Below are 23,406 nucleotides of genomic sequence, written 5' to 3'. Positions count from 1 at the left end.
AAATTTGACATTATGATAGCATACAATCAATGTTAAGGCTTAAATCTACTATAATCTATTAAAATGATGTAAATGAAAAACAAAAATTGCATCAATGAGTCCTCCTTAAATTTAAGAATTAGTATACAGGCAGTCCCCAGATTACGTGGATCCGACTTACGTCGGATCCCTACATACAAACGGGGCTTTTCTCGCAGCAGAGGACGCGTCCTCCGTGGCGAGAAAAGCTGCTCCACGTCTCCCTGGTCTGCTGGAGGAGGGGGGGGGGCGGGCCCACCTACTGCATTTTCTTCATTTGGACTAGCTTATTAGAAATTTAAAAAGAAGCAAAGCATGTTTTACTCTTACAATTTATGGACAAAATCATGGGGTAAAGATGAGATCTAACAATTCTAAAAACATGAAAGACATGGGATCAGATCTGCACATATTTAGGCATCTAAAATAGGATTTCCAAAATCTTCTATGCAATTTAGGGATCTAACCCCCTTTAGTTTGAATAGGGGTTAGGCACTTACCCTGCTGAGGTGCCTAGTGGTATTCACTATCTACATAAGGTGCTTAAGTACTTTTGCAAATCTGGCCCCTGGTGGCCAGACACAACTCTGCAATTCACTAGCTACAGTTAATAATTCCTTTTTAAAATACATATTAACTAGTTTTAAATGCAAAGCAGGTCTTGATAAGCTTACTATTTCTTTCTAATGTATACAGCTCATTTAAGATAAAGTTATCTAGCCAGTTAAAAAACAAATTTAAAACACTGACTTTGTGAATTTTAACTGAATTCTAATTTCCATCCTAATGCAGCATGACAGAAATAATGTTTTTTGTAATCATGTGCATTTTTCACCATTTTCTAATGTGAATCTGAATAAATGAATGTTGAGCTATATAACTGGTTAAAGGAAGGTGTACAGAGTGCGATATCCCAATTAGCAAATATCAAAAATACCAAGGTTAGCATTAAGCCTACGTTTAATTGCAAGTCAACCTTTTTTTATCATTACCAACCAGCCAATGAAAATTATTCCTTTTTTAGGGAAAAAGGTAAAGTACAAATGCAAAATAAGATTAAATTCATTATAAATCAACCCACTCTGATATCTTCAGTGGTTCTCTCTGCTCCATCACTTAGGTCTTCTCTTACTTTCAAGACCCTCATAATCCTACGTTCCTTCCTTTTTAACTCTTGTATCATTCCATATTGTTCCCCACCCCTTTCTGTTGTGCCACAGATGCCAGCTGTTGGTATATAAGCCTGTCACTTAGCCTGAGATAGAATTTTGGGTATGATTGTTTATACTTGTATATCTTTACTAATACGTGTGAACAAAGACACTTTATGTTGCTTCTGCCTAACCAGATGGTGTTTATGGCACAAAGAAGAGAAAAGGAAGAGAGTTAAAATGTTGAGGGAGTATAGTATAGGGATGTAAAATTCCATTTAATTAGTTAACCAGTTAAACTTTAGGCTTAATTGGTTAATAGATTAAAGGGGGAATGAGACACATCTGGGCTGGAGTGTCCCCCACTGCTGTGGACAAGAGCTGCTCTGGCCAACTGGTCAGAGCAGCCCCTGCCTGAGGTGGGGAGGGAAGAGCACAGACAGGGGCTCCTCCAGACAACCGGAGCAGCCTCTGCCTGCAGTGGGCCCCTATGGGGCTGGAGCAGGCCCTTAGCCATAGAGAGCTGCTCCAGCCCCTACCAGTTAACTGGAATTAGTAAGCCTCACCCATTACGGGAAAGGCTTACGGGTTAACCATTCACATCCCTAGTATGGCGGGTGTTTAATGTAAGTGCATACACCTGAAAAATGCTTTGACACTGATTTCAAAGAAAGGTCAAGCAACCGGCAAGAGGGGCAAAGGGACAAGAGACACTAAAAAGCCAGAGAAAAGGTGACCTTGGTGAAATATACTAATTTATATATATATATATATATATATATATATATATATATATATATATATATATACACACACACACACACACACACACACTTTCATTCCTTATCCCTCCCATAGGGTTCAAAAGAGGTGGTACCAAAGCCCCCAAAGTCACAATGCTCCAAAATGGAAGATAACCATAAATTGTAAGGAGTGGGACCCTACAGATAGAATTATGCCTGCTAAGAAAGAGAAGGGGAAACAAGGAAGCTCTGCTGCATACAGCGCTATGGATATGCTTGCTTGATTAAACCCAATAAACACTGCATTGCTTGCACTTTGGACAATGGTTTTCTGTTTGTGTGTGACAAGAATCAGGGAAAAGCCCAAACACCAGCCCCTGACACATCATTTGCCCACTGCTTCTCTGAAAACAGTCTGCATGCTGCTCTCTTCCATATCACACCTTAACTTGCCCTTCCTGTGATGGACCACAAGTCTAGTACCTTCTCCACATTCAAATCCTTCCTGAAGGGCCAATTCTATGACAGCATCCGTATGTTATATTATCAAAGTATTATCAAAACATGGCCAATAAAACTCCTTCTGCAGTCTGTCATTTTGTCTAGCAGATTGCAATCTCTTTGGACAGAGACTTCACCTTCTTTTATGGTCGTACAGGACCGAGGGCACCACCAGAAACAAATAATAGTAAAAGCAGTAATAGAGTGTTTGTGCCAAAGATAACAGAAGGCAGGACACAGTGAAACTACGAGTTCACATGCATACATAATTGAGGGAGTCGAGTACTTACAGTGTGTCCATTCTGAATGAGATTTCCTGCCACTAAATAGGTGACATGCAGCTGAGCTCCTGAATTTTCCTTTCGCTTCCTTTCTACATAGTCATACAGCATCCTATACAACAAAGAAACCAATGTTAACCACCTGGAATGGAAAGACCCCTTCACCTACCCCTTCATCTACCACTTCACAGCAATTTGTGTGACAATAATAGTAAAATGTTCTCAATTCACTAAATATGTTTATTTTTTCTAAAGAGCTCTGTGTAGCTCAAAAATTTGTCTCACCAACAGAAGAAGTTGGTCTAATACAATAAAAAACATTACCTCACCCCCTTTGACTCTCTAAGGGTATGTCTGCACTACAGAGTTATTTCTAAATATCTTATTTCAAAATAGTTAATTTGAAATAAGTTATTTCGGAATAACACGTCTACACGCAAAATGCATTTCGAAATAGCGTATTGCCATTTCGAAATAGCGCATCCACATTGAGTGGACTATGAATCGCATTTAAGGATGGCCGGAATCAGGTCCGGCAGGGCATTAGGTCCGGAGTTACTTTGTGTGGCTGCTGCCTGAGGCTATCCGAGGCCTGTGCTTAAAAGGATCCCCCCTACCCCCCGACAGCCAGTTCTCAAGTTTCCCTGCTTGCTTGCCTTCCTCAATGAGGAACAGCAAAGCATTTTGTCTCTGCATACTCTGGTTGCCCTCACTCGGGACACCACAGCACTCTGCAACATGGAGCCAGAGCTGTCCCTGGGCACTCTGGTGCTTCTCATGGATGCATTGCTTCGAGCCTGGCTGCACTTTCTGCAGGCTGCCATCTGGGAGGTCCATCAAGGGGCTATCAGTATCCAGGAGGCCCTGCGGGAGAGCTTCCACCCTGAGGCGCACTAAGAGCCTCCCTGGTCTGCCGCACTGGGGGCTTGTGCCTCATTTCTCCCTCACGTCCTTCCACTTACCCCTCCCTAACCACCCTTCCTGATGTCAAATAAAATACACATATTTTCATGAACACAAACTCTCTTTATTCAACAAAACTGGGGGGGGGGATGAAGCTCTGGTGAGACTGGGGAAAGGAAGCAGGAGAGGGGAGAAGAGAGGGTGGGAGAGGGAAGGGGGAAACCTGGGAGGAGGGAGCTGGAAGGGGGAAGCAAGGAGAAGAACGGGAAGGGGAAGCTCAGGGCTGGGGGTCTCACCGGACCAACTTGATTTTCATGCGAACCTGCTCCTGGGTTTGCATGTGACCTTTGGTGGCCAGGCTGGTAGATATCCTGCCATAGACGGCCACGTTCCTCCCTCTAGTGCGGAGATCATGGACGTTTGGGGCATCCCCCCCAAACCTGAATAAGGTCCATGATCACCACCCTGGACCAGAAAGGCACCTGCTTTTTCCGGATCCTGGCAGGCTCCTGGGAGCTGACAGACTGCTCCTGGGAAGCGGTGGAGGGCTGGCGGCCAGTGGCTTGCTGGCTCATGTTTTGGGGCCACTGGGTCGGGGCAGTGACTGTTGGCTCTGGGCTGGCAGGTTTGGAGCTGGCACAGGCACCGTGGCCAGAGTCAACCCCTTTAAGGGCTCCAGGGAGGGAGAGGAGTGTTCTTGGTTGAGGCTGGAGTGGCCACCAGGACACCCTGGGAAGGCTGGAGGCCCCCTATTTCAAAATAAGTGTCTACGCAGCACTTATTTCGAAATAGCTATTTCAAATTTGGCGTTATTCCTCGTGGAATGAGGTTTACCAAATTCGAAATAAGTGCTCCGCTATTTCAAAATAGCGGTTTGGCTGTGTAAACATACCCTAATATCCTTGGACTGACATGGCTACCATGCTCCATTGTTCTAATCTGACGTTTATACCATGCTTACAATTAGAATATAAGGGCTACATTCACAAAAATACACACACTGAACTACCAGTTCCTATTTTGTTTGTCCTCATCTCACATCTCAAAAATGGGTTTAGACAAATTTGCGTATGTGCACCACGTGTATACCGCAATTCATTGTATTAATGGGATACTTGTATGGACTCCATCACTTTGGTATCCATACTATAGTACTGAAATATCTCCCAGTTATGTTTTATCTAACTAGTGCCTCTTCACCTGAATCTTCCTTCCTCATCCCAAGGAGAACTTTTTCATTCACTCTAAAATGTAGTCCAGCTCTCAGAACCCAGACCAGCTAAATACACTAACAGGGTCCTCCATCCACCCTCAAGACCCTTTTCATCCCAGATTAGGAGAGGGTCTCTCTGTCATTTCTTGGCCCTCTCCCTCCACAGTTGGAAGCAGAAACCTGGACCCTCACTGGCTCCTTGCAGCCTAGCTTTAGAAGTTGATGTACAATTCATTTCCCAACAAACTTCCTACAGAAATCATTTGGCTTCTGTAAGAACTGAACCAATTATTGTAATGGGCAATTATGTATTTCAAGGAATGGAAATTACTTTCATCTTTTCACAGTCCTAAAAAATGAAATGCAAAGAGCTATGTTACTACAATATTAAGGATGCAAACTTACATTATAAAAATTTACAACCAAAAGGTTCTGATAGCAAAGTTAACATGTTAATGTTGCAAATATATAGCTTTGATTATTATGGAGGCTGTTAAGAGTAAACATATAGTGAAGTGTGCATTTAACCCCTTGGCCAGTCATTGCAAATATTTATTTGTAATATGGGTCAGTTATAATTGTTGTCAGTAGCTTTCTTTATTCCTATCTATAATACAGAGGATCAACAATCCTGAGATTAGTTATGTCTCTTGCATCTGCATGTGTAAAGTGTTTTGAGATCTTTCCAGCAAAAGAGGCTCTTTCTAAAGCAAGACTTGCTTAAGTGAAGCACGAATAAAGTGTGCTGAATACACAGGACTTTATATCTTTCTATAAAAGATTGGATTTAATTTTGTAATCAAAGCCACCAACTAATTAGGCACCACACTCTGAAAACCTCTACCATGTATATTGGCCAAACCGGACAGATTTTGCAATAGATAAATAGATACAAATCAAACACCAAGAATGCTATCTATCTATCTAAAATGTTTTATGTAGGGGAACATTTTAACCTCCCTGTACATTCAATCATGGATTTAAAAGTATCCATTCTTCAACAAAGGAATTATACCACTCGATTACAGAGGGAGACTGCTGAATTGGAATTCATTTACAAAGTCAACACTATCAACTCGGGCTTGAATAAAGATATTAACTGGATAACAAAGGCAATTTCCCCACTTTTGATATTTGCATTTACACATCAAAAGCTATGAATGGGACACATCCAGCCTGATTCAACTGGAGCCATTATTACTGGTCCTACAATTGACAGGTAACTGCTTTTTCTGTTATATATGCTCTGGATTCTGTAATTTCCACTCCAACTCATCTGATAAAATTGTTTTACCCACGAAAGCTCATGATATATTTGTTAGTCTCTATGGTGCCACAGGACTGTTTGTTGTTTTTACAAATACTCACTGTTTAGCCTGGTTGACATGAACTCCCAGAGTAAAGCTCAGCCATTTGTACGTCACCTGCAACAGAAAGAAATAATTGCTCGGGTCACAGATTCTCGATCTGAGTTCATGACACAAAAAAGCCCATCCAGCTTTTGAGGAGACTAAGAAATGGAGAAGAAGCAATTTGCCTAAGTGTGTTGTACCATGCTGAACTCACTATTAATACTTAACAACTATTTGGTACGTTACCTCTACCTAAGAGAGGCATATTTGTGAATGCTGGTTTGAAAGTGGACAAATAGCTCTGATAAATGCAATGACTTTCAGAAATCAACATATGACATTATCGAGTTGAAGTTTCCAAAGGAGAGACTAAAACAAGCTCCAACATATAACTGTGAAAAGTGGCTGCTGTTCACGCAACATTATCATTAAGGACATGTCAAGGGTGTGGTGGAGTCACCATAACTGGCACTTTAAATCAAGACTGGATGTTGAAAACAAAAAATATAAGCTTTAGTTCTAACAGGAATAATTGGAGGAGGGGGGGGCATTCTAGGGCCTGAGTTATACATGAGATCAGATTGGATCACAATTGTCTTCTCTCGCCTTGGGCTCTGTGTCAAAGATTGCCATGGCAATTTTTGGAGACAATCCAGTGGAGGGCAACCAAAATAATTAGGGGGCTGGAGCATATGACCTATGAGGAGAGGCTGAGGGATTTGGGCTTATTTAGTCTGCAGAGGAGAAAAGTGAGGAGGGATTTGACAGCAGCCTTCAACTCCCTGAAGGGGTGGGGGGGGGGAGTTCCAAAGAGGATGGAGAGAGGCTGTTCCCAGTAGTGAATGGGATGGCAGAACAAGGAGCAATGGTCTCAAGTTATAGTGGGAGAGGTCTAGGTTGTATATTAGGGAAAACTGTTTCATTAGGAGGATGGTGAAGCACTGGAATGGGTTACCAAGGGAGGTGGTGGAATCTCCATCCCTAGAGGTTTTTAAGTCCTGGCTTGACAAAGCCCTGGCTGGGATGATTTAGTTGGGGTTTGTCCTGCTTTAGGCAGGGGGCTGGACTCGATGTCCTCCTGAGGTCTCCTCCAGCCCTGGGATTCTATGGCTCTCTTTGCGTCTCACAGGGCACATGGCAAACTCCAATTATGTTACAGGTGCTGCAGCATAGTCTGGCAACTTCTTGGGTTCTGTTCCTATCCCTGCCACTGAACTGTTAGGTGTGGATTTCCCCTCCCACCCTGACTAGTCAGACTAATGTACACAGGGCAAAGCCAGTCACTTAGTGTTGATGTACATCTCTTTTTATATAGGTTTAATGTAATTTAACAGTTTAGAAGCTTAAGTTTACCTAAATAAGCCATATGTTATGTAATCCCCTTCATATGGGTATAACTGCACCAGTTTCAATACATACATTTCTAATTCGTATGTGCAGACAAACCCTTACTGTGTTTCTCTATAGTGCCTACAATAACAGGGCTTAAGTATTTCCGTAATACAATCGGTCCATCCATGGCTATTACTAGGAGCTGTGCGCTCATGCAGCCACGCAGGAGAAATTCTGCTCTTCCTCATTGCCTGCCCCAGCCCAGCACCGCACCCAACAACTCCTTGCCCATCACCACCGCAGCCCCAGCCCCCCGTCACCACCCCCCAACTCCCCAGCCCCCCATGCTGCCCGTCACCTCCCCCCAATTCCCCAGCCCCCCATGCAGCCCGTCACCACCCCCCAATTCCCCAGCCCCCCATGCAGCCCGTCACCATCCCCAACTCCCCAGCCCCCCGTTACTACCCCCCAACTGCCCAGCCCCCCATGCAGCCCATCACCACCCCCCAGCTCCTCTGCCCCCCATGCAGCCCGTCACCACCCCCCAGCTCCTCTGCCCCCCGTCACCACCCCCCAACTCCCCTGCCCCCCATGCTGCCCGTCACCACCCCCCAGCTCCTCTGCCCCCCATGCAGCCCGTCACCACCCCCCAACTCCCCAGCCCCCCGTCACCACCCCCCCAACTCCCCTGCCCCCCATGCTGCCCGTCACCACCCCCCAGCTCCTCTGCCCCCCATGCTGCCCGTCACCACCCCCCAACTCCCCATCCCTTCCCGCCCACCCTCATCCCCTCCCGTTCCTCCTGCCCCAACTTCCGGAATCCCCTCCCAGCCCGCCGCTCACGATGCGGTTCTGGTCGGTGACGAACTCGTCGATGTTCTCCAGGTACAGCTCGTCCTCCATGGTGCCGGTGCCGGGGCCGCGGCCGAGCCGCTTCCCGCGCGGATCAGCGCCAGAGACCGCGGGGCCCCGCCGCCTCCATAGCAACCCCCGGGGGCGTGCTACGGCAGCCGCGAGGGGACAGAACACGCCGCGCGCTCCGTCCCCGCCCCCTGTGCAGTAACTGGCCCCGCCCCCGGCCCTGCTGCTGGGCCAGAGTCGCGTTTTGCGCGCAGCTTGGAACCAGCCCGAGTCGAACCTCCCTGAGCCCGTCCCAGTGACCAGCCCTGACCTCCCCCCCACAGTGCTCCCAGCCAGAGCCCCCCCCGCCCTGAGCCCCCTAGTGCTCCCAAAACAGAGCCCCCCGTCCTAAGCCTCCCTCCCTGCCCTGAGTTCCCCTAGTGCTCTGAGCACCCCAATCACCCTCTCTCTGAGCCTCCCCCCAGTGCTCCCAGACAGAACCCCACCCCCACCCTGGGAGTCCTCAGTCCTCCTCACCTTGGGCTCCCCCCCAGTGACTGTCTCTGAGCCCCCCATCACTCCCAGCACATAGCCCCCACAGAGAAGCGAGCCCCTCTTGCCCAAGCCCACAGTGACCCCAGTAGGATTACCACATTTGAACTTTCAAAAAAGAGGACACCCCGAAGCAAGAGTGTATCAGTATCTACCAACCCACATTGTATTAATGTGTTATAGTTTCAGGGGTGTCCTCTTTTTGGAAAATTCAAATATGGTAACCCTAGACCCCAGCCCTGTGCCTCCCTGGCCTAAGACCCCAATGACTCCAAGCCTACATCCCCCTGGCCTGAGGCCCCAATGACTGCTGCTCTAAACCCCCAGTGAGTCCAGGACAGAGTCCCCCAGCTCCAGGGTTCCCTTCTCTGAGCCACTCCTCCACCTCAATCTCCTTTGGCCACCTCTTCCAAATGTTTGTTACCATTCGCTATCATAACTGGATATCTACATAAATGTCTGCTTCCTTCTTAAATCTTATTAAATTGGTCTCAATCCTTTCTTGTGGCAATGGGTTCCACGGTCTAATTAGATTTGTGACAAAGTATTTCCTTTAAGCAGTTTTGAATTTCCCACATTTTAAATGTCACTGTGTTTGGATGTTATGAGACAGAACAGAAGTTCCCCATCTCCCTTCTCCAAACCATGTATTACTTTATATATTTGTAGCATGACCCCTTTACTTGTCTCCTTCTAAAGTACCCATCCCAATGTTTTCTGCTTCTCTGTAGCAGAATGTTTCCAGGCCTTTAGTCATGCTCATCACCTGTCCCTGAACCCCCTCTAACTCTGTAGCATCCTTTCTGAGAGGGGGTCACCAATACAGCTCATGGTGTCCAGATAAAGCTGCACTATTGCTTTAAATAAAGGCATTCTCAGTTATTCACCATATGCATCATAACATGGGTTGCTTTGTTGACCTCAGCCCCACACTCAGCTAAGGTCCTCATTGAGCTGCCTACAATGATTCCCAGATCTCTCTGATAATGTAGAACTCTGTAAAATATATAATTTATTTTTTCCCCTCCAAAATAAGTTACACTGATTTAATTTGCATTGTGTTGCCTATTCACCTTGCTTTTTTAGGCTTCTCTCAGATTCCTTGCTGTTCTGTCAGGCTAGGGTTGCCAGGTGTCTGGTTTTGAACCAGACAGTCCAGTATTTTAGCTTTCTGTTTGGGAAACAAATTGAGAAAATATAAATGAGACAATATAAATGTCCAGTATTTTCTAAATAAGATGTAATGTAGATTGTCATGTAATGTCAAGTGTGTCCAGTATTTTTGCTGAAACCATCTGGCAACCCTATGTCAGGTCCCTATGCAGAAATTTCTGTGGGGGCCGGAAGGTGCTTTTTTTGTAAATGTGAACCACAAGCTGTGGTGGCTGACATGATGGCTCAGCCCCACCCTCAGCCTTGTTCCTGGCAGGAGGGTAATCAGCTTCAGCCTTCCCATGGCTGACAGGAATTGGGACCATGGGGGAGGTGGGCTTGTGATGAATAGGAGGAGTGCTGGCCAGCACCCAGTTACTAAAGGGTTAAACTCAGTTTAATCCTAATTCATTATCAGTCCTCAGGGAGAGACCTTGAGAAGGAGCCTTGGTCCTGCAAAGCCTGGGGAATCTCTGAGGTTGCCCTTGCTTTGCACCCTGCCCTGATTGGCTGATGGCAGGGTCTCTCTGTGAATTCACCAACCACCCACCTCTTTCCCTCTATCAGCAGAGGTCCTGCCACCAGCCTTTGTGACCCTCACTTCTACACCCACCCCTCCCCTGCAAGGCTGATGTCCTGACCCTGACCAGCCTCCGGGGATGTTTGATCATCCCACTTAATGACAGCTGAGGCTGGGAACCAAACTGGCTGGACAGTAAACCCCAGAGGCTGCTCTCTAGGCCACACTGAGTTTGACATTAGTTACTAGATGTTAAGGCCAGACAGGACCATTAGAGCATTGAATCTGTCCCCTGCATATCCCAGCCCTCCTGCATATCACAGTAGCTAAGTTTTGACTGAAGCACACACCAAAAAGGCATCCCTCTCTGTAAAATGGGAACAGTAAATGAGTGCCAGAGTGGGGAACAGCCTTGATAGACCCCAGATTGGGTCTCTTTTTATAGGTAGGGAACAGAGGCATCCAGAGCTGGAGGGACTTGCTCATGGTCACAAAGCCAGGAAAATGGCAAGTTTTCTGATTGCCAGTCCTGGACCTTCATTCCCCTTATTCTTGCCTCTCAGCTCTAACTTTAGTATCAACCCAAAAAGAGATTTTCTCCTTTTCTGTGCCCCTTAGGGCCACATCCCTTCGTTGTGGAGGGTTGCACCATAAATGATGGGACTGGGGCACAGGATGGGGTCAGCGGCTATGTTGGGGGTGGGGCTCTGGTGGACACAGAAAGGGTGGGGCTTCCCCAAGCCAGGTTGTCACCCGTCGCCTATCTAGCCACAGATTGTGGTCTGCAATGTAGCCAGGCGTGGGTGGATGAAATTCTTTGGCCTAAACGTGCAGGAGGTCAAACCAGATAATCATGATGGTGCCTTCTCCCCTGAAAGTCTGAGTCTATGAAAACCTGCTTTTTGGCTGCTCTTGGACTCCTGACCCCAGCTCTGAATGCTGGTCTCTAACGGCCACTGTGCTAACTACTGGGCATGACTTCACAAGATGTGAGTCTAAGAGGGCTCTGTTTGGGGTGGTAGTGTTGTTATGCCAACAGAAAAACTTCTGTTCATGTGGGCTGCATCTAAGCTAGGGGGCACAGCTATGTCAACATAGGCTCTGGAGTGCAGAAGCACCCTTGACTTTCATTTAAAAAGTGTTTCAGGTCTTCAGGTTTGCAGAGAAAAGTCTGAAAACATGACCTGAGTGTGACCCAAAAGGCTCAGAAAGCAAAGGCACAAAAAAGACCCCAAATCAATCAATCTACTTATCTATCCCCATACACCTCGGCTGTGTCTAGACTGCATCCCTTTTCCGTAAAAGGGATGCAAATTAGATACATCGCAATTGCAAATGAAGCGGGGATTTAAATCCCCCCCGCTTCATTTGCATGAACATGGCTGCCGCTTTTTTCTGGCTCGGAGCTTTGCCGGAAAAAAGCGCCAGTCTAGACGGGGATCTTTCGGAAAATAAAGCCTTTTCTTAAAGATCCCTTATTCCTCTTATAATAAGGAATAAGGGATCTTTTGGAAAAGGCTTTATTTTCCGAAAGATCCCCGTCTAGACTGGCGCTTTTTTCCGGCAAAGCTCCGAGCCAGAAAAAAGCGGCAGCCATGTTCATGCAAATGAAGCGGGGGGGGATTTAAATCCCCGCTTCATTTGCAATTGCAATGTGTCTAATTTGCATCCCTTTTACAGAAAAGGGATGCAGTCTAGACACAGCCCTCATGTATCTATCTATCCCCATACATCCTATCTAATTGTATCTAATTTATCAATCAATCTCAGGCCCATATGTGTCGGGGGGAAGGAGGGCAATGGGTATGAATATCCTCCCCCTCCCCCACATGGTCTTAATTCTGGCTAGCCAGGAGAAGGCTGGGGCTGATCCCTCCTCCCAAGGGCAAAACTGGGGGTGAGACTGGGCCATCTTGGCAGCCACCACAGCTCATGGTCCAAATTGCTGTCCACATTTACAAAGTAGTATCTCTCCAGCCCCCACAGCAATTCCTGTGTATGGGCCTGGATTCTGACACATACTTTGGTCCATTACAGCCTAGTATATACACAGCATCATGTCGCCAGTATGTCCATAACAAAGACAGTCTTGGATTGAACAGTTTTTAACACATGATTAACTCTAAATTGCATTTTAATTAAAGGCGTTACGTCTCCAGCAAACTCTGAGCTCAGTGAACTGCTCTTACATAAAAACGTCAGTGTTATATGGTACCAGCTTCCAGTTAAACCACCTTTAATCATCCTAAACAATACAATGCAATTCAATTAATCAAAGCAGAGAACGGAGGGGTTATTTCAGATATGTTTAACCTGTACGCACTAGAAACACTCTAGTCTAGAGACATTCTCAAGCAAGGTTTTTACTGCTCTGTAAGGCGTACAACTGATTACATTGTCAAAAAAAAATAGCTCCCTCTCCCCACCCCATTTTAGTAGCCAATAATAACCAGTTCTGGTCCAACTAGAAATAATTAATCAGCAGTTGTCAAGAATCACACATTTGATTTCTTTTTGCCTTCCAGTTAGTCCAATAAAACAGTGTCAGTCATTTAGTCTGTGCACAAGTGTATTCTTTACTGTGGAGAACAATTCTGTATCAGCCAGAGAGATGGACAAGACAAGCTAACAGACGTATCTTCTCTAAGAAAATGCAGTGCTGATGAAGGACCTATAAATTTACCATGTTGGAGCCCACTTCTTACTCCACTGGAGCAAGTTTTGACTTCGCTGGGAGTTACTTGTATGCAGTGGTAGGGAAATGAGTTCCTGGTGCCTGAAGAATTCTGTTAATCCATGGAATTCATCTATTCTATTCAGGTTTTTATATAGTGCCTAGCACACTGTGGTATCTGCTGCTATATGGGCAGCAGCAGTGTGGGTTTGCTCTTCAAATATTCCTTACCCCTGAGCTGGAGCAGACACTTCTAAGAAGGGGATTCAGAAAGGCCACTTCCAGGAGCAAGTTCAGGCTCCATGTCTATCCAAACCTTGTCTGCAATGTAGTTGTAGCTGTCTCAGTGCCAGGATATTAGGGGGACAAGATGAGCGAGGTAACAAGTGTCACTTGTTGATGAGGAAGACAAGTTTTCTGAATTTGATCCAATAAAATCTATTAACTTGCCCACCTTGTCTGATATTGCAGAGAAGGGGGGAAGTTTGGGCACCATTTGAGATCTGGGATACTTTCCCAAAATAAGCTGTAAAGATAGTTATACTGACCGGGAATTGGCTTTGAACTGGTAAAAGACTGGATCCCATTATCATGCCATATAGTCAGCCAGTCACTGTGAGTCTGTGACATTGCACTCACATTACAACCATTTCTATGCTGTGCACTGTCAGACAAGGTGACATTTTCTTGCATTATGTCCTGAAATCAGATATTTGTGAATTTTTTTAGTTTATCCCTTGCAGAGACTTTTTTCTGTCTAATATAGTTATTTTCCAGAGCACCCATCACCACAACAGATGAGTTCTCAGCCCACCCTGACAAAAATCTGTTAGAAATCTAAAGTACAATCATAAACATTTTTTTCCAGAAATCATTCTCTGTTGCAGGGTCTTCAATGATCCATTGAAATACCAAACATTGCAGTGGATTAACCACCAAAAGAAACAGGGCCTGTCACCCTGATCGGGGCTTTCTTGTGCAAAATCGCGTCTAGACTGGCCACAGATGCTTTTGCGCAAAAGTATTTCCGCAAAATCATGCCAGTCTAGACGCAGCCTGTGTGTCTATATGGCAGAGAAAAGGGTGGAGGGATAGATTGGGGGTGTGCGGGTGAAAGGAGAGAACAGTTGTGCACCCTCTAGAGTCAGGGTGAGAGTAAGGAATCTGACAGGATTCATTAAGCCAGATCTGGTTGTTAGGCTGCTACACTGGATAAATGCAATTACAAAAGGCAGAGGAAACAACCCCATCCTTCTTCCATTGAATTCAGTAGGGATTTTCCCATTGATTTCAGTGGGAAGGATGAAACTACAATTATTGACACATTATTGATTTCAATGAAACAGCAAAGGTTGATCATTCTAGACACTGACATCTGGTGTTCTTCTGTTGCTGGGGAGCTTCATCGCAGGTACCGTTGACTCCTGGGGTAAAGCCGTTCTTATCCAAAAGCACTCGACACACAGCAGCTGAGAGGAGGGGAAAAAAGCAATAAAAATGACAATGTGCAACCAAATGAAAAGGAAATGATTTGATACAAATTCCCCCTTAAATCTTTTAGATGATACAGCAAAATGAAATGCTGATCATAGAATCATCGACTATGTCTACACAGCAGCGTTATTTTAGAATAACTGGCTTTATTCTGAAATAACATAGTACGCATCTACAAGCCTTTATTTTGAAATAATGGTGGGCTGGAGGACTTCTTACTCTGACTCCCAAAACCCTCATTTCACGAGGAGTAAGGGAAGTCTAAGGAAGAGTGCTCTTCCTTCGACTTCCTGCTGTGTAGACAGCGCCAAAAGCCAAATTAAGCTATTTCGACTTAAGCTACGCAATTGACAAAGCTGAAGTTGCGTAGCTTAATTCAAGTTTTGCACTGCTGTGAAGAAGTACCCATAGATATTTAGAGCTAGAAGGGATACGAGGAGCTCATCTAATCCCGCCCCATGTGCTGTAGCAAGATCTAGTAAATCTAAGCCATCCCTGGGAGGTGTTTATTTAACTTGTTTCCAAATAAACCTCTATTGGCAGGAATTCCACAACCTCCCTGTGATGCTTGATCCATAGGTTAAATCAGTAATGGGCAATAATTTTTAATGGGGAGCCACTCAAGGACCACACTCTTCCATGGTATTAATGGAGGGGGTGCAGAGTCTGGGATGGAGGTTGGGTGTATAAGGGAGTTTGGGGTAAGGGATTGGGATGCAGGAGGGAGAATGGAGTCTGGGAGGGAGTTTAGGTAAAGGAGGCAGTTGTGACCTGGGGCAGGAGACTGGGGTGCAGAGTTTTGGGATGTGACCTAGAGTAAGAGGGGATTGTGTTCTCGGGCAGGAGATTAGGGTGGCAAATCTGGGAGGGGACATGAGTTCATGTGGGGTGCATAGGATTGGGGAAGGGAGGGTTTGGGATGCCAGAGGCAGGTTCTGGCCAGGAGACTTACCAGCCCACAGCCAAACCAGCATGCCTGCCTGCAGAGCTAACAGCTTGCAGACCTTAAAATGTTTCTGCCTGCTTGGCCCTGTGCTTGAATGAGTAACTGAGAAGGAGGGGAGAGAGTTTTTGCTTCATGGCTGCTTGTAATTCAAACAGGCAGCCCACACTGGTCAGTTTCTGGCCAGAAACTGGCCAATGGGATTGTGCTGGGGGCAGGCGCAGCATCTAAATCTTCCCCACTCCCTTCCAGACTCATAAAGAGAAAGCTCCCTGCAGCCACGTTTCTGAGCAGTGTGTGGGACTGCGAGGCAAGCAGGGGAGCCTGCCAGGGGCTCCTCACTGCCTCCATGGGCCAGATTTGGTGGCTCGGTGAGCCAGATTTGGCCCGTGGGGCAAATTTTGCCCAGACTTGGGCTAAATACTCTTACAGTTAGCCTTTCCTCAGATCTAACTTACATCTCCCTTGCTGAAGATTTAGGTCCATTATTTTGTATCCTACTTTTAATGGATCTAGAGAACATCTGATCAAAGTCCTCTTATAACAGCCCTTAACATATCTGAAGCACCCCTGCCCTTAGTCTTTTTCTCAACCCTAAACATGCCCAATATTTTTTAACTTCTCTTCATAGGTCAGGTTTTCTAAATCTCTTCTCGTTTTTGTTGCTCGTGTCCAGATGCTCTCCAGCTAGTCCATATCTTTCCTAAAGCGTGGTGCCCAAAACAAGACACAGCACTTGCTCTAAGGCCTCACCAGGGTTGAGAAGAGTGGGACAGGTCCCTCCTTTGTCCTACTTAGGGCACTCCTGTTAATACACTCTAGAAGGATATTAGGCTTTTCCATAGATGCATCACCTAGCTGGCTCATTCTATTTGTTATCCACTATAACTGTGGGATCTACTCTAATCCCCAGATCCTTTTCAGCAGTTCTCCTGTCCAGCCAGTTATTTGCCATTTTGTAACCATGCATTTGCTTTTTCCTCCCTGAGTGAGGTACTTTGCACTTGTCTTTACTGAATTTCATCTTGTTGATTTCCAACCAATTCTCTAGTGCCGTAAGGTCATTTTGGATTCTAATCTGTCCTCCAAAGTGTTTGCAACCCCTCCCTACTTTGTATCATCTTCAAATTTTATAAAACATACTCTCCACTATATGGGTATGTCTACACTGCCAGTCTAGTTCAAACTAGGGTGGCTAATGTAGGCATTCGAACTTGCAAGTGAAGCCCGGGATTTAAATATCCCAGGCTTTATTTGCACGGTCCCGGGCGCCGCCATTTTTAAATGCCCCATACTTCGAACTCTGTGCCCACGGCTACACGCGGCATGGACTAGGTAGTTTGAATTAAAGCTCCTAATTCGAACTACCGTTACTCCTCATTGCAGGTGTCATTTGGGATTGCCACGTGCCCGGTTTTTCATCGGAAAGTCCAGTCGAAAAAGGGGACTTGCAGTGTCCTGTCAAATATTGACTGGCCACCAAATGTCTTGTTACCACTGATGAGGGGAGGCACTGGGTTATTAACCCATGCCAGCCCCTGCTCAGTCAAGGCCACCTCCTTCTTACAGGCAGGCTCCTTATCAGGCTACTGCCCCAGCCTCGTAGTAGAGGGAGCCCGCTGGGAGGGAAGAGGGAAATGAAGACCATCCAGCAAGGGAGAAGAAGAGCAAGCAAGGGGAATGGGCCCTTGAGAGAAGAGGTGGACAAGGGGCGTGGCCTGGGGGAAAATGGCAGAAGGGGCTGGGCATCAAGGGAAGCCATGACAGGGCCTTGGGCATGTGGTTACCAGCAATTAGAGAGGTGGCGACCCTAACACACATACTGGGACTCACGCTGCCCCATGTTAAAGTTGACCTTCGCAACAGTCTGCTCCATTTGATCGCAATCAGATGCAGCATTAGGCACTCGGCAGGGCCCTAGCCTCTCCGTTTTTGTGGAAGGGTCGGAAGAAGGGTACAAAGGCAAGAGCTGTTTCGGGGGACGTACACAAACCCTTCAGCACAGTCCTTGGGGCCCAGTGAATTCTCCTGGGGAAAGCAGGCAGCACGGCAGTAACCCCGGTAATTCGCACAGCCCCAGTTTCCAGGGCTGACCCCCAGACCTGCAAAAATAAAAATGGGCATTTAAGCGTTTCCTTGCAACAGGCACAAAAATGCAAACCTGGCCTTATTCATAGGTTAGTCCCACCGTGCCTGGTGTAATATGCTACAACTAGCTCATTAATTTCAGTGGGGTTACTCCTGGGAGTAAGTGTTGCAAGATAGGGCCTGGGGTGTGTGTTGGGGGGTGGGGGAGGGATCTTTTATACGCTATTGTAAATCAGCATAGCTTTATTGACCTGCTTCTGCTCCTACCAAAATCAAAGGGAGTCTGGGCTTTGATTTCAATAGCACAACTGGTCTTTAAAGGAGATAATACAGTATCTATAAGAGATGAGCCGAGGAGGTCCCATTGTGGGCTTGAGTGCACGAGATACCACTCCACTGTCCTATCACCATGTCTACAGCCTACTCCTGCATCACAATGTTCCATGCACGGGGCCAGAATCTTGCAGGATGAAGCATCAAGCAAGACCAAAAGTTAACACTGATGGGGCGGAGGGGTTCAGGTTTCCTCATCTGCCCCACAGTAAGTGTAGCGCTGGACTGAGGTGGTGACAGCTCTGGTCTCCAAAGAGCTCTATGGGATAGGCACCCTTTTTGGTTAACTCCACTGTATCAGGCAACTTCGCAAATATCAATTAACACCATACACATAAGAACAGACATACAGAGTCAGACCAATGGTCTAATCTAGCCCAGTATCCTGTCTTCCAAAAATAGCCAATGCCAAGTGCCCCTGGAGGAAATGAACACAATGGGGCAATAATCAAGTGGTCTATCCCATTATTATGCCCAGCTTCCGGCAATCAGAAGCATGGGGTTGCATCCTTGACCATCCTGGCTAGTAGCCATTAATACACCTGTCCTCCAGGAACTTGTCTAATTCTTTTTCAAACCCTTTACTCTTTAAGCATGACAACACCCCTATGGAGCAGTGTTGCCTGTAAGCGGAGCGCTTGGAGGGCCACCCAGCAGAGAATCAGGCACTGCCATGATGATTAGCAGAGCACCCACAGCTGGCAGCATGCATTTATACTGGTGGTGCACATCTGCACATACCTTGGTGCACAGAACAAAAATTATTCCACACAGATGGAAAAATCAGAGGGAACATTGCTATGGAGTTAGTGCTTTCGTGTCACTTTTCATATACAGAGGTTAAATGACTTGCCAAAGCTCACAGAAGAAAGTCAACAGCAGAATCAGGAACAATAGCAGAACCCAAGAGTCCTGGCTCCTGGACCTCTCTGCTAAGCACTAGATTACACATCTGCACACAGTGATGGTACCATTCCAGATCAGTTTGAGATGAGAAGTCTATCTACATCCAATATGATTGACAATGGAAAATCACATTTCCTATATGGCTCTGTGATGAGGTGTCCCCCTCTCCCCGCCGCCAAGGCTAAGCAGGTTAAATTAGGTTAATTAACCTGATAGACTGCACCAAGGTGAGAGCCCAGGTTTGAAAGGCTGGTTGAAGACTTGTACCCAGCGGAGTAGGGATGGGTGGGGCTGGAATAAGGCAGGAAGTTGGTAGCAGAAAGAGGCTGTGGTAACTCCCTGAGAGTAAGGCGGTATGATTTGGGTAGGGTTGCCGGATGGTTTCAGAAAAAATACTGAAAAAAAAAAAAAAAACCACGCCAGAAAAAAGTTTGTTGAAGAGAAAAAAAAAAAAAAAAAGGACTCCGAGAGTTATTAAGCAAAAAAAAAAAAAAAAAAAACCAAACAAAAACCTGTGGCCCCTTTAAAAACTGCGTAGAGAGGCTTTTTGGCCCTAACAGGCTACCAGTGGACACCCGCCATCTTGCCTCCCTGTGCTGGGTCAGGCAGCTCCCCTGCGGAACCTGTCAGCAGAGGGATGTAAATTAGACGTATCGAAAGTGCAAATGAAGCCGGGATTTAAATATCCCGTGCTTCATTTGCATAATGGCGGCCGCCGCTTTTTTTTTTAATGGGGCTTTTCGAAAAAAACCGCAGTTTCGACAGGGCTGTTTGGAATACAGGATCTTTTGAAATGGGGCATTTCTGTCAAAAATACCCCGTCGAAACTGCGGTTTTTTTCGAAAAGCCCCATTTCGAAAAAAAAGCAGCGGCCGCCATTATGCAAATGAAGCACAGGATATTTAAATCCCAGCTTCATTTGCACTTTCGATATGTCTAATTTGCATCCCTCTGCTGACAGAGGGGTGTAGTTTAGACATAGCCTAGGGTTGCCAGGCTGTTTCCGTATTGAGCCAGACAGCCCAGAATTTTCACCTCCTAGCTGGGAAAAAAAAAAAAATCAGAAAGTACCGGACTTTTTAGGTGTCTGGTATTTTCTGAATTTTTTGATGGGACAGGAGGTGAAAATACCAGACTGTTCAGTTCAATACCGGACATCTAGCAACCCTAGATTTGGGCTATGGAGTTAAGTAATCAGGGAGTTTGGGCTGGTAAGCCCAGGATGGGGGGAGCCAGAAGACAGAGGAAGGAGTCTGGGGAAAGAGCAACAGGGTCTTACAGAAAGCAGAACTGAAACCCAGACTAGAGGGTGGGTCTGCGTTCCCCACCAGCCACTGGGGAAGTGGCACTAACGGGGCAGTGGAACAGAAGACGGCCTAGAACTGTTGCCAGATAGGATTTTCTACCCTGGAAGGGGAGCACTATAGTGACCTGGCCAGAGGGCCAAACAATGAAAAGAGCACCCTGAATGGCAGAGAGTAGCAGCTGGGTGAAGGAGTGAGTGACAGGCAGAGCCATTGTTCCCGGATGGAACTAATCCCCAATGGAACTAATCCCCAGAGCAGCCAGCGGGCGGCGCCCTAGCACAGAGCATACCCCCGATACCATCTGCATGTTTTGTTAGTCTCTAAGGCGCTACAGGACTATTTGTTGTTTTTTACGTTTTTTCAGATGGATACAGTCATCTTGAAAGACCACTCAAGGGAAGGACAACAATCGGTGGTATAACAGTTGCTTCCCAGTAATTCTCTTCAGTGGCCCAGTAGGGTGGTCTCTTGTACAGGTTTTGCTGTGGGTAGGAGAACACTTTATAGACATTAGCTAACTACTTGGCACAAAAGCTCTGAGAAATGTGACTATTATCCCTATGTTGTGGTAGGGATGTAAAATCCTGTTTAATTGGTTAACCGGTTAAACATTATGGATTAAATAATTAACTGATTAAAGGAGGAGTGGGTGGGAGATCACACCACACCCCCACCACAGACAAGAGCTGCTCCAGCTGGCCAGCCACAGCAGCCCCTGCCTGAAGTGAGCCCAGTGGAGATAAAGCAGCCCTCTGCCCTTGGCAAGCAGGGAGCTACTCCAACCCCTACCAGTTAACCAGCACCGACAAGAGTCACCCGTTAAGAGTGAGGCTTACCAGGTAACTGGTTAACCACTCACATCCCTATTTTATGGATGAGGGAACTGAGGCACACAGGCCTAGCTCCGCAATGGAACTTAGGACTTATCTACATGAGCAGTTAGCATGCAGCAAGCTGGAGAGTTTGTCTACACTGCATTAGCCAGCCATGGGGGATGAAGGGCTTGTCTACACTAAAAATGCTGCAATGCATCATTGTTGATACTACCTACACTGATGGGACAGGCTCTCCTATCAGTGTCAGGAATTCACCTCTCCAAGAGAATTCTTCCGTTGACTTGGCGCGATCTACACTGGGGGTTAGGTCTGTTTTTCACATCCCTAAGTGATGTAGTTATAACCAGTCTAACTTCTCAGTGTAGACCAGGCTAAACTGTCCACCTAGATCTTGCTGGCGCAGGTGAACAGTCTTGTTTCCTAGAGGAGTAGATCAAAGCACATTAACAAACTGTTAGTGTGAATCAACAGAGTCCATTAGACAGCAGCAGGCTAGTGCAGGATAGACTCAGGCCCCGGCTTGCTGGCAGCCAAATGTTTGTGTGGACCAGGCAGTGCAATACTCAGCATCACCACACCTAGATTTTAGGCACCTAGAAAATCACATGAACACACTTTATCCACAAAGCTTGATTTAGACACCTACCACTAGGCTCCTACACAATGACTGGGGGGCGATAGGCACCTGACAGTGTGACCCATAAATGCCAGTGTGCTCCACGGGGGTCATCTAAGCCCGCCAATGGGAAATGCTAACGACGGATGCATCTAAACACCCACCCTCCTTGTGGCCTCCTGAGCAAAGCAGATGCCTCAGTCGCAGGAAACACTTTAGATGTACCAGCCTGATTCCAGAGAGCGGTTTCCCATTTTGTGGATCACAAGCAAAGATATGCAGCTTGCGGTACGGGAAGGGGATTCCCTCTTCTGCAGCCAGGTGGCTTAGGCACCCACACTCACCCTTGTGGGAGTGAATTAGGTGCCTGCCTCGCGCCACAGAAACACAGCCAAAGGCCAAGGTGCTGCAGCCCAGACTGTGACTTGCAGCCCCGCAGTTAGCGCACTCACGGGCACATGGGACACCAAGGGTCAGTCCCCTCTCTGCTGGATGGGGAAGAGGGATTTTTACAAGGGCTTCCCCCGCCCCGCCCAAAGCATGCTGTAACCCCTGAGCTGTGGCCCATTCTGATAGGCACTCTCAGTCTTGCCTGCTGAAGCAATGCTATTGAAAGAGCAATTGAAGGCTGGGGACTGGACCTTGCACCTCCCAAGTGGGTGCCCTCACCACCAGCCTCAGTCCTTCTCACCCTCCCCGGGCCCAATGGCCATGTCAGTACTTATGCAGAGTGGAACCACTTCCCCAGAGGGGACGGAAGAGGAATCCCCAGCCTTTGCTCTAATCACTAAACAAGTTTTTTTCCGATCACCTATAAAGACAACAGACAAGGCACCACTGTACTTACAGATGTTCAGAGCCAGAGTCAGTAGCACCAGCAGAAGCAAACCCCGATGACTCATGGTGGCAGCCATTCCACGGACACCTCCCTGCAGACCAGCAAAGTGGCTGGTGTCCCTTGTTATATACAGCAGCTGGAAAAGCACATTCCAGGGAGGAGTCTGTTTCACTGGGTTCTGTGAATGTTCTCATTAATACTCCATCATGAGGCGATTTCCTAAAACATCGAGCAGCACGGCAAGAGACACTCCAATGTCAAAGCCCAGCTAATTACATTTGCCCAGAGTCAATCGAATTATTGGTACTGAATAATTTTCTTATCCCAGCCCTGACCACGAGACATCTCTTAGAGGCTGCTGAAGAGATCCAGTGTTCAGGGGAAATACGTTTCACCTGATTAACAGGCAGGGACTTAAATTACCAAATGAAACTCACAGGACTGATGCATAAATAGAGACACGGGCCTGATTCTCCTCCCTCTTACCCCTGTGTAAATCAGGGAGTGATTCCATGGAAGTAAATGGAGCCCTTCCAGTATTGGTTTCACACTGGATTGGTTAAGTGAAATAAGAACCAGGCCCTTAGCCGCCTTCCTCACAAGTGCAAAAAGGGAGCAACAAACAAGTCAGAAGAGTTATCAGCCGTCACTATCACATACCCCACAGAAATTGATATGCCTCCTGGCTGACAACATACAGAATCAGAACAGGCATCTGTGACATTTGGAACACGGCCTTAGGACTTATCTTAATGGGGATGTTGACAGAATAACTATTGTGGAAGAAGCTATTTTGCAATAACTCCCCACACA

At 46.6% G+C, this 23,406-nt stretch overlaps 1 protein-coding gene and 1 long non-coding RNA gene across 4 annotated transcripts in view; both read right to left on the bottom strand.

Annotated features, from left to right (window-relative positions):
- POLD3 (DNA polymerase delta 3, accessory subunit) overlaps positions 1–8,519 on the bottom strand; it is a 35,953-nt gene extending 27,434 nt beyond the window's left edge. The window contains exons 1-3 of one of the 3 annotated variants that reach the window (XM_075919599.1): positions 8,338–8,519; positions 6,179–6,234; positions 2,704–2,806 (exon numbers count right to left, since the gene is read on the bottom strand). In XM_075919599.1, coding sequence (XP_075775714.1) covers positions 2,704–2,806; positions 6,179–6,234; positions 8,338–8,397 — 219 coding nt within the window. In that variant the 5' untranslated portion in view covers positions 8,398–8,519. Of the gene's footprint in view, positions 1–2,703; positions 2,807–6,178; positions 6,235–8,337 lie in introns of those variants that run through there. The other 2 variants (XM_075919600.1, XM_025186943.2) reach the window with 2 other exon arrangements.
- A 4,155-nt stretch (positions 8,520–12,674) lies between these two features.
- On the bottom strand, positions 12,675–22,927 carry LOC102457799 (uncharacterized). The gene is made up of 3 exons (XR_332369.4): positions 22,603–22,927; positions 17,657–17,771; positions 12,675–14,701 (listed from the first exon to the last, which is right to left on the bottom strand). It is a non-coding gene; the product is annotated as an uncharacterized LOC102457799 (long non-coding RNA).
- Between the last annotated feature and the right edge of the window lie 479 nt (positions 22,928–23,406).

Source organism: Pelodiscus sinensis, chromosome 1, assembly GCF_049634645.1.
Source record: "Pelodiscus sinensis isolate JC-2024 chromosome 1, ASM4963464v1, whole genome shotgun sequence".
NCBI classification, from domain to species: domain Eukaryota; kingdom Metazoa; phylum Chordata; order Testudines; family Trionychidae; genus Pelodiscus; species Pelodiscus sinensis.
The sequence above is the reverse complement of the archived record's forward strand: the minus strand, read 5'-3'. Positions and strand labels throughout refer to the sequence as shown.